Raw genomic sequence first — 14290 nt, 5'->3', positions numbered from 1 at the left:
CTGTCCTGCACATAAAAAAGGTTGAGGGTTTGATCCCTGGTCAGAGCACATATGGAAGGTGGTTGGTTGATATTTCTTTCTCACATCAATATTTCTGTCTGTCTCTCCCTTCCTCTCTTAAAAAAAAAAAATCAATAAAAACATATCCTTGGGATTTTTTTTTTAAAAAAGGTCATTTTGGAGCAAAAACTAGGTAATTACTATTATATATTTTTGTAAATCAGTAAAAATTATACCCATTTTTTGGCAGATTGGCAAAAAAATATAATTTATTTTTTGTTATGTCCCAGAATTTTCGTTATTAGTTTATGTGTGCCATGAGATGAAAATGGCTAAAAATTGCTGGTATATATTTATTGACAGTTTTAATTGTTTTCTATTTCTCTTAAGGAAGTTCTGAATGTGTGAGGCTTCTAATTGATGTTGGGGCCAATTTAGAAGCACACGATTGCCATTTTGGGACACCTCTGCACGTTGCTTGTGCCCGGGAACATCTGGACTGTGTCAAAGTGCTGCTCAATGCAGGTGCGTTGGTGTTTCTACCTGCTCTGCTCAGTGCAGGTGCATCACTGTTTATATCTGCGCTGCTCGAAGCTGGTGTGTTGGTGTTTACCTAAGCTGCTCCATGCAGGTTTGTGTGTTTATATGCACAGTGTGCCAGCTGAGAGCTGAATGGTGAAGTCAGCTAAGGTTTGAAACTAGCTCTCTCATTGGCCAGCTGAGAACTTTGGCCTCAGTTCTAAATTTATAAAACGTACTTTGCGGGCTTCTTGGGATGACTTGTTTCCACAATACCTGGTGCATTGTAGTGCTCAACAAATGCTAACAATTCTTTTTAGTGGCTACAAGGAACCACCCACAAGACCTATCTAATCAGGTTGATGTCTAAACCCAAAAGAGAAAGGGATCCAATGGAAAATGGGTTTGGCAGCTTTTGGAATCCAGGTTATTGTCAGGCATTCTAAAAATACTCAGGATACTCTGGTAAACATGGTACAATAGGTAAACACTGTACTCACCTCCTCCAATGACCACCTCAAAATCACATCATTGAGAACTCCCAGCGGACTAGATGAACAGAAGTCCTATAATTAAGGATGTACAGAAGAAGCTACATCAAAACTGATAGTGTTGTAGGTGGCAGAAAGGGTACCTGGTGTTAGACCAGTGGAGTCAGACCAGACCTGGGTTCAGCAACCTCAGTAGTGCCTGAGGTGTGATCAGGAAAGAATTCAGAGCCAAGACTCAAATTATAAGAGAACATCTATATATATAAAAGCCTAATATGCAAATTTTCCCTTTGGGAGTTTGACTGGGAGACCAGGAGTTCTATTGCTTGCTATGATGTTCACTGACCACCAAAGAGAAGCATGGAATGAAGGAAGGCCCTGACTGAGAGCCAGCACCTGGGGAAGGGAGGCCCTGGTCAGCAACCAGAAGGCTGTGATCATCAGCCAGGCATAGGGACCCTACCCGTGCATGAAATTTGTGCACTGGGCCTCTAGTTTATTTATAAAATCACAGAGGTAGAAGAAGTAGTCCGTAGAAGAAATGGACTGAGAAAAGAAGTTATAGAGGCAAAGGAATGGTCGTAGGAGCTTGGGAGTGAGGAAGGCAATGGTAACGTGCTTGGGGGGAAAGGGAGAGAGAAGGTAAGGGAAAGGCACAGGCATGCTCCCAAAAGGGAGGGTATGTTGGGTCCTCTGTCCTAAGAGTTTTAAAGGTGGAGATTTTAGGGAAGGTCCCAGGGGAAGATCTGCATAAAATATTCAGCAGCTTTCCAGGTACGTCGTTTCAGGGTCTCCACTGATTGATCGATTGGTGCCAAGGCAGGGAATCATTATCCAATGCAGCTGCTCCTGAGATCAGCTGTGGGGTCATTTATCTGGTTTTGCTGCTTCTGGGCCTGGAGCTAAAATACAACTGAGGCAGAGATGCTATCTCTAGGGAGGAAAGATCAGAGGGTCCAAACCGCATAACCAGTGAGTCTTATTAACTTTAATGTGCCACTTTTAAGTCTTTTCAGTGAAAAAGATTCATTTTGTTTAAGGCTGGTCATGGTGGCAGTTTTTACTGTTTATAAAATGATAAAATATTTAGATTAGAAACAGTCATAAGTCTTCCAGCCAATTCACTGATCAGATAGATGGTTGGATCCCACTTCTATCAGTCTAGAGCAGTGGTTGGCAAACCCCGTTAGTCAACAGAGTCAAATATCAACAGCACAACGATTGAAATTTCTTTTGAGAGCCAATTTTTTAAAACTTAAACTTCTTCTAATGCCACTTCTTCAAAATAGACTCGCACAGGCTGTGATATTTTGTGGAAGAGCCACAGTCAAAGGGCCAAAGAGCTGCATGTGGCTCGCGAGCCACAGTTTGCCGACCACGGGTCTAGGGTATCTATCTATCATTACTGTTGAGATTTTAAAATAAAAATTTTACAGTGCAACCATCCTCAGCTTTTAAAATAAAGGTTTGATGGTTCACCAACCCTCTGCAATTCCATTTTGCTTTGCAATCAGGATTTTGATAATGAACAGAGTGCCTGGTATATATGTGCTCAGGACACCTTCATTCATGTTTTTAGTTTCTTTTGTGCCAGAAAGAGAAGAAAGAGAGCAAGGGATTTAAAACCTATTTGAAGTAGTGGCTATAGGAGAAAAGATCATATTAGTAATTCTAATCCAACATCCTCTAGTTAGGACTTTAGAATAAAGTTATTTCTCCTTCATAACTAATAGGAGACCAATTCCATCTGGATGAGGGGCTTTATTTCTTGATTCGGGTAACTGAAAGAATCAGAACTAGAGTCAGTTTTGGGGTCAGTTTGACCCATGGGCTCAAGCATGACATCAATTTTCTTTGAATTTTAAAATTCTGCTTTCCTCAGTGTTCAATTGACCATACTTTTGGTGTCCCCAGTGGGATAGGATGGAAACAGCACATTTGGGCTGAAATCTGAATGCTTCACTTCATGAGGCTTCTGATAGCTTTGTCAGAAGAGTGAAAACTCTCCCTTATGTTCCATTAACCTGAGTTGAGTCCAGTGTCCAGTCCCTTTGGCTTGACCCTGCAAATTCCAATTGACTGGGTCTAGGTGGGGACAGGGATGAACCCAATCAGGGTCCACAGGGAGCTGGAGGTTAGGTCATCCTGCTCACTCCCACCCCAGGACTGCCCTCTCACTGCAGGGTGGCAGTTCAGTGAGGTGGGTTGGAAAGGAGTGGGAAGGGGGCCATAATGGCCTGAAGCAGGGGACTTGGTAACTTTTAAAGGGAGTTTCCATACACCTGAGAACTTGAGTAAGGGATGAACAGAATTTTCCTGGGTCAGCTTGCAGTTGTTGACTACCACTGTGCTGTACGCTCTAGACTCAGTCCTTGCTAGTCTCATCTCAGATGCTTTCCTGTACATCCTTCTAGACCACATGCAGTCTTTTACTTATTTAACAAAACTATTATTTAACTACTAGAGGCCTGGTGCACATTGAGAGGAAAGTAATTAGAAAAAATAGTTTAATACCGCTATTTGTCTTTCTCTATAGTAGAATTGTCAAGCAAATTTACGATCAACAATGACAGATCAAAACACATGTGTGTGATTGGCGCAGCAAGATCTTGATATCTATATTATAAAAAGCCAGTGGCTGTAACGCCATAATGCCGAACGACTAAACAATCGGTCACCAGGAGATACATTGATGGGTCCCACAGCAGCGGTGTGACTCTGGCTCTCATGCCGAGTTCGCGTGCTGGGCCTCTAGTATATAGGTAAACTTGCTTAATGAGACCTGCTTTCTGATTTAGCTCAAATTTTTCCAGCCCAGTGAAGCACTCCAACTTCTCTTTCAGGTAATTTTCAGCAACACAGCAGTAAATATCAACACGAAGCAGATTATTGTAGATCATGCAGGGAGAACAAAGGGTGAAATATTTAACTGCAGCTGTGTTTGACTGTATTCTGCACAATGAGAAAACCTGAAGTAATTTTCATGGTCCACCATTTCTTCTTTTCAGTTGGGTCAGGTTTCTAAACCTACACCTCCATTTTCTGGCTAATGAAAAGAAAATAGGATTCTACAAAGTCTCCTATCTACCTGTGAAAGGCCACTGCCAGCAAGGCTTTCGGTTCAAAGGCTTGGAGAAAGACATACAAATTATACACACAAGACAAGATTAATTTTGACTAATATGGGGGGAAGCCAGGGCAAACTTGACTAGGGCAATCAAGTTCCACTGAGTCTCCTTTACCCAGCTGCTTTTATTTACTATATAGAATACACAATTGCCTTTTAGGAATGCAAACAGACATATCAATGGTAATGTTTATAGTAAACAGTAAGATTATCAGGTTGTGGGGGTGTTTACTTTAGGCCATTGAGTCAGCAGCAGGTCATAAAATGAAAATTCACCCTGTGAATTTCAAAGGGGAATCCAAATCCAGCCTTCTGGTTGACTCTTCACATTTACATTAATTATTGTTGATCTTGGTTTCCAGCATCTACCTACTCTAGGACTTCTGTGAGGATCAAATGAGATGAGGACCGTGAAAATGCTTCACAGACATTTGGTTAAGGTGTAAGATGTTTGCACCTGGCTATAAAGCAAATTGTGTTTCTGAGCCGAAGAAACTCCAAGGAGGCTAGTCACTAGGGAGAGGAAGCTGGGCGTTGCTACCAGTGTTTCCCCGAAAATAAGACCTAGCGTATGGAAAAATAAGACATCCCCTGAAAATAAGATCTAGCGCATCTTTGGGAGCAAAAATTAATATAAGACACTGTCTTATTTTCGGGGAAACAGGGTACATGATATCATTACCTGGTGCCCACAGCCACCATTTCTGGACTGGGCTGGGCTGTGGACTACATTTTGTGCCATGGGGTCTTGGAAGTGTTTGCTATTATTTGGTGGGCTGTCGCTCTGGGGTGGTGGCAGGGCCTGTGTCCCACTTGGGGGAAGCTGAGTGTTGCTTTGTTGGTGCCCAGTCTGCAATACCATTTCTTTGTAAATGGCCAGTGCATTTCATGGCAGCTCCTGCATCTAGTGTCTGCCTCCTGGTAATCAGTGCACATCATAGCGTCTGGTCGGACAGTTGGAGGGACACTTAGCATATAAATATAGATGGGAAATCTCACACATACAAAAAAGTAGAGAGGAGGGAACACCATATGGATTCTTTTCAAGGTAGTGATTCTTTGTGGGAGGCTGATCACAGACCCCTTGGAAAATAAAATTATTTTCGGATCATCCCTCTAGAAAAATTAACATTTGGGCACTTTTGCACTGGCTGTCAGAAAGGGTCTGGTCCAGCTTGATGAGTGAGCTGTGAGGGGCCATGTGTGCCTCAGGGGTGTATAGAAGGCTGTTGGTCATTTGTGGGCAGTGAAGCCTTGTTGATGAGCTGCAGATGATTTTTGCAGAGGAGGAGGGCTGGGGAAGGGAAAAGTCCAGTTATTACTGTGGGTAATTTTTAATCTGACAGCTGGCAGTAAATATTTAACTCTGCTGGAGGTACTGAGAGGAGCTAACTGAGCAGAGTTTGCTTGTACCTTCCCAGCACAGGACTTGTCACATGTTTCTCAGGTAATGTTTCAGCCAGCATAGCACTGAGCCATGTGTGCCTGCTCTGCCCAGGAACTGTGTCAGGTTCTCGGTGTGCTAAGCTGGTGACAGCCCCTTGTCTTTGCTGGCTAAGGTTTTACTCAGCCGACTGCAATCCCATTTTGCTTTGCAATCAGAATTTTGATAATGAGCAGACTTTGATCCATTTCTCTGAAGCATGAAGTTGGCATTAGCTGTTTTCCTCTCTCTCTCTCTGCCCTCAGTTCATGATGGTCATTAGTCCCCACAAAGCCACTCTTCCCTTCCTCAGACCCCTCCTCCCATGCTTCTCCCTTGCCTATTTCCTCTGGTCTCCCATCCCACCATTCTAATGTATTCTATCTATATGTGTTTTATTTTTATTTTTATCTATATATGTTTTGTGAGATACACACAATTGAGTGAAGCATGTATTTTTAATAGACGTAAATGCTATTGTGTTATATTTCCTATTTTTTTTGTGTGTGTTTTTTTTTTACTCAGGCATGTTTTCAAGACCCACCCATATTGCCCTGTGTACCTCTGATCTGCTGTTTCCAGCTGCTGCAGAGTATGCCAGCTTCCCTCTTAGTCACAGTCCTTTCTTTATATCCAATCAAATGTTGCCAAAGCACATTTTAAAGAGATCCTGTTTTGTACCTTGGGATGGCGACCTGCTTTCACCAGTCATGCCCTTCCCCTTCCTCTCTGACAGCTGTCAGTCTGTTCCAAGTATCCATGTCTCTTTTTATTTAGTTTATCAGTTTACTTAGTTAATTAGATTCTACATATAAATAAGATCATATGGTATTTGTCTTTTTATGACTGGTTTATTTCACTTAGATAATAACCTTCAATATTTCTTTCTTTTTTATGGCTGAGTAGTATTCCATTGTGAAAATGTACCACAACTTTTTATCCTCTCATCTATTGATAGGCACTTGGGCTGTTTCCAGATTTTAGTTATTGTAAATAACACTGCAATGAACATTGGGGTACATATAGACTTTTGAATTAGTGTTTTGAGTTTCTTCAGATATATCCCCAGAAGTGGAATCATTGGGCAGTTCCATTTTTAATTTTTTTGAGATAACTCCATACTGCTTCTCATAGTGGCTGCTGCACCAATCTGCATTCCCACCAACAGTGCACAAGAGTTCCTTTTCTCCACATCCTCACCAACATCTGTTCTTTGTTGAGTTATTGATGATAGCCATTCTGACAGGTGTGAGGTGATATATCTCATCGTGGTTTTAATTTTCATTTCTCTGATGATTAGTGACATTGAGCATCTATTCATATGTCTATTGGACATCTGTATGTCCTCTTTGGAGAAGTGTCTGTTTAGGTCCTCTGCCCATATTTTAATTTGATTGATTGTTTTTTTTTGGTGTTGAGTTGTAAAAGTTCTTTATAAAATTTGGATATTAACCCCTTATAAGATATCTTATTAATAAATATGTTCTCCCATTCAGTGGGTTGTCTTTTCATTTTGTTGATGGCTTTTTTTGCTGTGCAAAAATTTTTTAGTTTGATGTAGTCTTATTTATTTATTTATTTCTTTTGTTTCCCTTGCCTGAGGATATATATAAAAATATATTGCTACAAGAAATGTCTGAGATTTTACTGCCTATGCTTTCTTCCAAGATTTTTATAGTTTTGAGTATAACATTTAAATTTTTAATCCATTTTGAATTTATTTGTGGGAATAGCATAAGAAGGTCATGTAGTTTCACCTTTTTGCAAGTTTCTGTCCAATTTTCTCAAAACCATTGAATAGACTACCTTTACCCCATTGTATGTTCTTGCCTTCTCTGTCAAATATTAATTGACCATAAAGCCTTGGGTTTATTTCTGGGCTCTCTATTCTGTTCCATTGACCTATATGTCTATTTTTATACCACTAACATGCTGTTTTGACTACTATGGCCATGTAGTGTAGTTTAATATTAGGTAGTGTGATTCCTTTGACTTTGTTTTTCTTCCTTAAGATCACTGTTCCTATTTGAGGTCTTTGGTGGGTCCATACAAATTTTTGAAATAGTTTTTCTGGTTCTGTGAAATACTCCATTGATATATATTTTCTTAAAAAATATATATATTTTATTGATTTTACACAGAGAGGAATTGAGAGGGACAGAGAGTTAGAAACGTCGATGAGAGAGAAACATCGACCAGCTGCCTCTTGCACACCCCCTACTGGGGATGTGCCCACAACCAAGATACATGCTCTTGACTGGAATTGAACCCGCGACCTTTCAGTCTGCAGGCCGACGCTCTATCCACTGACCCAAACCGGTCTCGGCTCCATTGATATCTTGATGGGAATTACATTAAATCTGAGGATTGCTTTGGGAAGTATGGACATTTTAATAATGCTAATTCTTCCTATCTATTAACACTGTATATGCTTCCACTTATTTGTATCTTCTTTCATTCCTTTCTTCAGTGTCATATAATTTTCCAAGCACAGGTCTTTTATATCCTTGGTTAAATTTATTCCTAGGTATTTTATTCTTTTTGAAGCAATTATGAATAAGATTTTTTATTATTTTTATTTTAGTTTTCCTTTCTGATAGTTCATTTTTGGTCAATAAAAATACAACTCAACTCATTTTTGGATATTTATTTTGTATCCTACTACTTTACTGTTCAGTAGTTTGTTTGTTTGTTTGTTTGTTTTTTGTAAAATCTTTAGGGTTATTTATATACAATATCATGTCATCTGCAAATAATGACAATTTTCTTCTTCCTTTCCAATTTGGATGCGTTTTTCTTTTCTTCTTGTCTTATCGCTGTGACTAGGACTTCCAGTACTATGTTGAATAAGAGTGGTGAAAACAGACATCCCTGTCTTGTTCCTGATTTCATTTGAATTCCAGCGTGTTTGGGGAACATCACCTATTTTCCCTTTGAGCTTCCCTTTTGTAAAATAATATTTATATTTAAGGAACATTCATTCATTCATGCAATACACATTGTTAGAGCCTCTGTCCTGTGTCTGCAGTGTGTGTGTGTGTGTGTGTGTGCGTGTGTGTGCGTGTGTGTGTGTGTGTGCGTGTGTGTGTGAATGCATGTGCATGGACAGGCAGGAGAGCTTGAGTAGCTAAACCTGAGCTTCCAGTCAGGACCCATGGGGACAGACTGCATAGGGCATTAGAATTGTCTCATAACTCACAGGGAAGTTTTATTTACTCTTTCTTCATTTTGGTTCTTTTACATTATTATTGACTAGAGGCCCACTGCATGAATTTGTGCACCAGTGGGGTCCCTGGACCTTGCCTGCAGGATTGGGTTGAAACCAGCTCTCTGACAGCCCTCGAAGGGTTCTGGATTGCAAGAGGGTGCAGGCCAGGCTGAGGGACCCTACTGGTGCATGATCAGGACCGACAGGGACGTGGGAGGTTAGCCAGCCGGGAAGAGACTGTGGGAGGGTTCCAGGGCATGTCCAGCCCATCTCGCTCAGTCCCAATCAGCCAGACCCCAGCAGCAAGCTAACCTACCAGTCACAGTGTCTGCCCCCTGATGGGCAGTGCACGTTATAGTGAGAGGTTGAGCAGCCTTAGCATATCATAAGCATATTATGCTTTGACTGGTTGAATGGACGACCAGATGACCAAACACTTAGCATATTAGGCTTATATAGGATACCTTTCTTTAGCTTTTTATATCAAAAGAAAAAAAAGTAATCACTGCTTTTGGATTTTTGAAAAAGATTTTGCAAAGGTCCCAGCAGAGTCTGTCTTGATTTTGTTTCCTCAATGAGGATTGTTTTTGTAAATTGTGCTGGATGAAAAAGTCAAGGCTGATGTTTATCTCGGCTCCAAGTTCTCTCCTTGGTCATATTTGTTTCTGTTTTACCTGCAGGGGCCAATGTGAATGCAGCAAAGCTTCATGAGACAGCCCTTCATCATGCGGCCAAAGTGAAGAATGTGGACCTCATTGAGATGCTGATTGAGTTTGGAGGCAACATCTATGCACGAGACAACCGGGGAAAGAAGCCCTCAGACTACACGTGGAGTAGCAGTGCCCCTGCCAAGTGCTTTGAGCACTATGAAAGTGAGGCCAGGCTCTCCTTGTTCTTTGGATGATGCAATGCATTGTAGAATGGCACATGAGACACTTGTGCATGAAACTCTGCTCTAACAATATATTAGGTCATTTATGAGTAAATAAATAATCTCAGACTAAGTCCATATGAGGCTGAGAATAAAGACCCAACCCTCACTGTTCAGGAAACAGAGCACAAACGATCTAGCTAAGGACAAGATGTCTTCTTTGTAAACAAATTTTTAAATGAGTTTACATAGACTTAGAGTCACAAGAGGCTTCAAACACCTATCAGTTGAAAAAAAATATTTATTCAAATTTTTGCCAGCCCTCCCCAACTAAAACCCTTTATGAACTTAGAGGCACACTCCATCCATGTCTGATAGTTAACCATTTCCTGGGAGATAATGTTTCCTTTACAAATAATTTTGGGGACAAAGTAACACAGAAAAATGAATTTCACCAGTAATTCTTATTTTTCCTTTCGAAGATTGGTGTATTTCAAAATTTTTCATAAGTTGAGAAATTTATGAAATTTCTCTTTAGTTAATTTATATTTTTGTCAAACACAGATCATTCTAAAAGGCAGGTCCTTAAGGCAGGTCTTTAAGGGACATTTTGCAAATGTCCCTGTGATTCATCTGCCAGGGACCTGCATTTATCTTCCATTGTTGGCCCTAACTTGCTCGCATTCTAAGCCCCAGCTACAGGCTTGTCTGTAGTCCTGAGGTCTTGATCCTCTGCACTAGGATGTGCATTGTGTACTCTGTTGGAGATGGGATGTGCATCAGTACTCCTGAGACCTGCTTACCCACACAGCCCTCAGTGGCCTGGAGCTGCAGGAGCAGGCAGCCTGGACTAACCTTCTCCTTGTCCCTCATTTATTTGGAAGTTTGACAGACAAGCCTGCTAGCTGTAGACTGGTGCATTGCTGACAAACCCATGTGCTAGGGTTATAACATTATGGGGCAAAAGTCACACACACACACACACACACACACACACACACACACACACACGTACACAAAGCAAAAACCTATACCCTCTCAATTCTCCTCCCCCCGAACTTCCCCCCTCACACAAAATGAAATCTCTCTGCACATCACTGGAATTTCATTTCCTGCTCTTGTTGTCCTTGGCCCTGGCTGTCCTTCCTGGTAGCTTTCAAGAGAAGGCTTGTAGGCATGTCCTATTTTTAGGGAAGGGAGGTGTTTCCAGTAATATTAATATATATATATATATATATATATGAATTATTATTATTATTATTATTATTATTATATTTCTTTATTTCAGAGAGGAAGGGAGAAAGAGAAAGAGACAGAAACATCAATAATGAGAGAGGATCATTGACTGGCTGCCTCCTTTATGCCCCCTACTGAGGACCAAGCCTGCAACCCAGGCATGTACCCTTGGGCAGAATCGAACCTGGGACCCTTCAGTCCGTAGGCTAATGTTCTACCCACTGAGCCAAGCTGGCTAGGACCAGTTCTTGATATTTAAAAAAATATATATTTTTATTGATTTTAGAGAGGAAGGAAGAGGGAGAGAAAAATAGAAACATCAATGATGAGAGAGAATCATTGATCGGCCTCCTGCACACATTCTTCTGGGGTGGGAGCCCCCAAACCGTGCTTGTACCCTGACCAGGAATTGAACCGTGACCTGGTTCATGGATCGACTTTCAACCATTGAGTCACACTGGCTAGGCCAGTTCTTGATATTTTTTAGGTTGAAGGGTGTTAATCTATGTTCAACTATGTTAAGCTAACCTCATGTGCTTCATGTTCCCTTTTTCCAGAGACACCACTAACCCTGTCACAGCTCTGCAGGGTGAGCTTGAGGAAGGCCACCGGGGTCCGAGGGCTGGAGAAAATCGCCAAGCTGAACATCCCTTCCCGGCTCATCGATTACCTTTCCTACAACTGAGCTGCAGGCCCGGGAGGCAGGAGCAGGCTGGTGGCACCCTGGCTGCTGGCCTTGCCCAGCCCAGTGTTGTCTGTCTGAAACTCTCAGTTGCTATAGATAGAACAACGTTCCCTGAGTCCCCATTGACTGATCTGTTTCATCTCTCCGTGGACTCCTGGAGAATATTTCCAAGGCGTTGGGAAGGCCCTGCCTCAGCTTCTGCTGGGTTGTGGCCCTGTGCTGGCTCTGGGACTTTGCTCTAACTCAGGGTCCAGCTGTCCTCTTTTCACTGACCTTTCCCAGAAGGACTCTCAGAAAAGACTGTTCTGGAAGCACAGGGGAAGGCCAAGTAAGGCTGGGGTCCAGGGAACTGCTGCTGATTTCCACATGTCTGGGAGGCCCAGGGGTGCGATGCCATCTCTAATTCATTCAGCACGATGCAGCCCTGGGAGGTTCAAAAGGACAGCAGCCTGAGTCACAGGCAGTGGGCCTGTGGGAGGTGAGGTCCTGACCACGTGGCCTGGGATGGATGCATTAGTGACATCTTGCCACTTGGATGCTTTTTTCTTCTGGAGCTAAGGGAGGGCACTTTCCAAGGCCCACCTTCACCCAGGTGTGCCCATTACTCAGGGACTTTGTACGGGTTTTAGGGGGAAGCTCAGGGTCTTTGTTCCCCACAACCAGCACAGTGTTTCACAGGGAGTTTTTCTTCAGTTTTAGGTCTCAATTGAAAAACGTTTATGTGAGGGATAAATAAACTTTTAGAAGATATATAGGATGTACATAGGTAATGTGAAGGGGTGTTAGCACACATGAGCAGTCATTTCCAATGTGAAAGATTGTTAGGAAATGCTTTGGAGATTATTTTTCATCATTTTATGGTTGCCACATGAATTCTTTCTTCCCTAAATTTTGTTAACTCCATGAATGTCTGAGCTTGGTAGAAGAGGTTGCCAGCACCCAGTGGATATTGTCAACCATCGATTTGTGCATTCTGTAGGTATCTGTGGAATATCTAATATGCTTAAGGCATTGTCTTGGTGCTTTGACCTGGATAGGAATCAGACTCATTATCATAAACTGGGGGGGAAAGAGTTTTGCAATCTGCTCCTATAGCAATAGAAACAAGTAGTTCCACGTTATAAGTCATATGGTGAACTAGTAAGAATATTCAGACTGCAGTTGTCTCCATATGTTTCTGTATCATAATAAAAACAAACAGAAAACCAGGGAGTGGAACTAGGGGATTTTGCATAATTAGTTCAGGTATATTTGGTTTCTGGGGAAACAGAGAAGGTACCTCTTGTGAACACCCCAGAAATGTGGACGTTGCCACATTCTCCCAGAGTGCAGAATAGGATAAGCCTAAACTGTCATCCAAGTAATGCCAAGTGTGCTACACAACCAGAAGCGTCTGCACGGGGTTACCTGGGTGGGGCCCCAGATCTGATGGAAAGTTTCATGCTTGTTGTACAGTTATTTTCCATCTCACTGTTCCAGCCATGGTTACATCATTCTATGCTGAGAGTAAGAGCCACTCTGATTTGGTTACAGTCTTAAAAACAAGTTCTGGGTAAAGCAGTGTCTCTGTCTGTACTAAAAACCATGGGGAGAAAAGCATTGGGTTCTGCCCTTTCATCTTTGTAACAGAAACCTGCCTCTAGCAATGAGCTGGTAACAGTTCCATAAGCAGGTGCACAGAGCACAGAATTGCAGCCCCACACTCACTGCTCAATAAAGGTGTTGAATAGTCCATCATTGTGTTCATATGCTTTTTTCTTGTTGGGAGCAGAAACACTGGATGAGCTTCATCCTGTGTGCATCCAGAAGGGCCGCTGTCATGTTCCCCATACCTTGGAAGATCAAGTTATATATACTAGGTCTGTGCCTGTCTGATTCCCATCTTCCTGTCTCTCTCTTTGTCTCCTATGGCTGATCTCAGTGCCACAATCATGTGGAGGAATACTGCCCAAGGGATCAGCTGACTAAGATTTTAGGCCTCCTCCCAGTCTGTACCCCACCCCTTAGCCCCAACTTTACTGAGCTGTAATGGACAAATAATCAGCCTATACCCTTAAGTAGAGGTGTGACTCTGGACGAGTTTTGCCACTCCACTGCACTTGGACCACCCAGCTGCAGAAGAGGGATAGAAGTTCAGACTTTGATCATTAAAAGGACATTGATGATCAACTATTAAATCTTACAGATGAGAAATAGGGTCCTGCCAGCCTCATGGTTTTTTTGAGGCTGAAACTAGGTGATTAAAAGATGCTCTGAAAAGTATAAAGTACTTCCCAAATGTAAAAGTTAGATGGCTATGACTGGACTATGGTCTTGTTGGGGTTTAGAGATCTAAGTGTGTAACCAACTCCCTTCTGACTTTGGGATAGTGCCACCTACTTTAGGAAGAGTATATTTAAAAGACCTCTCAGTTTACATTTTAAAACTCAATGTGCAGATTTCAAGAAGACATTTGTAGCAGAGATAAATGATTGATAACCAAAATATATAAGGATCTATATCCTCTATAATCCTATATAATAAAGAGGAAATATGCAAATTGACTGTCACTCCAACACACAAGATGGCTGCCCCCATGTGGTCAAAGTTGGCTGCCACAAGATGGCATGCAGGGGAGGGAAGTTGGGGGGAACCAGGCCTGTAGGGAAGGGCAGTTAGGGGCTATCGGCCTGGCAGGGGAGCAGTTAGGTGTCGATCAGGCTGGCAGGGGAGTGGTCAGGGGATGATTAG

At 42.0% G+C, this 14290-nt stretch overlaps 1 protein-coding gene across 1 annotated transcript in view; it reads left to right on the top strand.

Annotated features, from left to right (window-relative positions):
- ASB13 (ankyrin repeat and SOCS box containing 13) overlaps positions 1–13147 on the top strand; it is a 35524-nt gene extending 22377 nt beyond the window's left edge. Inside the window, exons 4-6 of the mRNA XM_036460814.2 lie at positions 391–525; positions 9449–9640; positions 11433–13147. Of these exons, the coding sequence (XP_036316707.1) occupies positions 391–525; positions 9449–9640; positions 11433–11560 (455 nt within the window). The 3' untranslated portion in view covers positions 11561–13147. The remainder of the gene's footprint in view (positions 1–390; positions 526–9448; positions 9641–11432) is intronic.
- Positions 13148–14290: the final 1143 nt, after the last annotated feature.

Source organism: Pipistrellus kuhlii, unplaced genomic scaffold (genome assembly GCF_014108245.1).
Source record: "Pipistrellus kuhlii isolate mPipKuh1 unplaced genomic scaffold, mPipKuh1.p scaffold_m20_p_1, whole genome shotgun sequence".
In the NCBI taxonomy this organism is placed as follows: domain Eukaryota; kingdom Metazoa; phylum Chordata; class Mammalia; order Chiroptera; family Vespertilionidae; genus Pipistrellus; species Pipistrellus kuhlii.
This window is presented reverse-complemented; position numbering and strand designations above follow the sequence as displayed.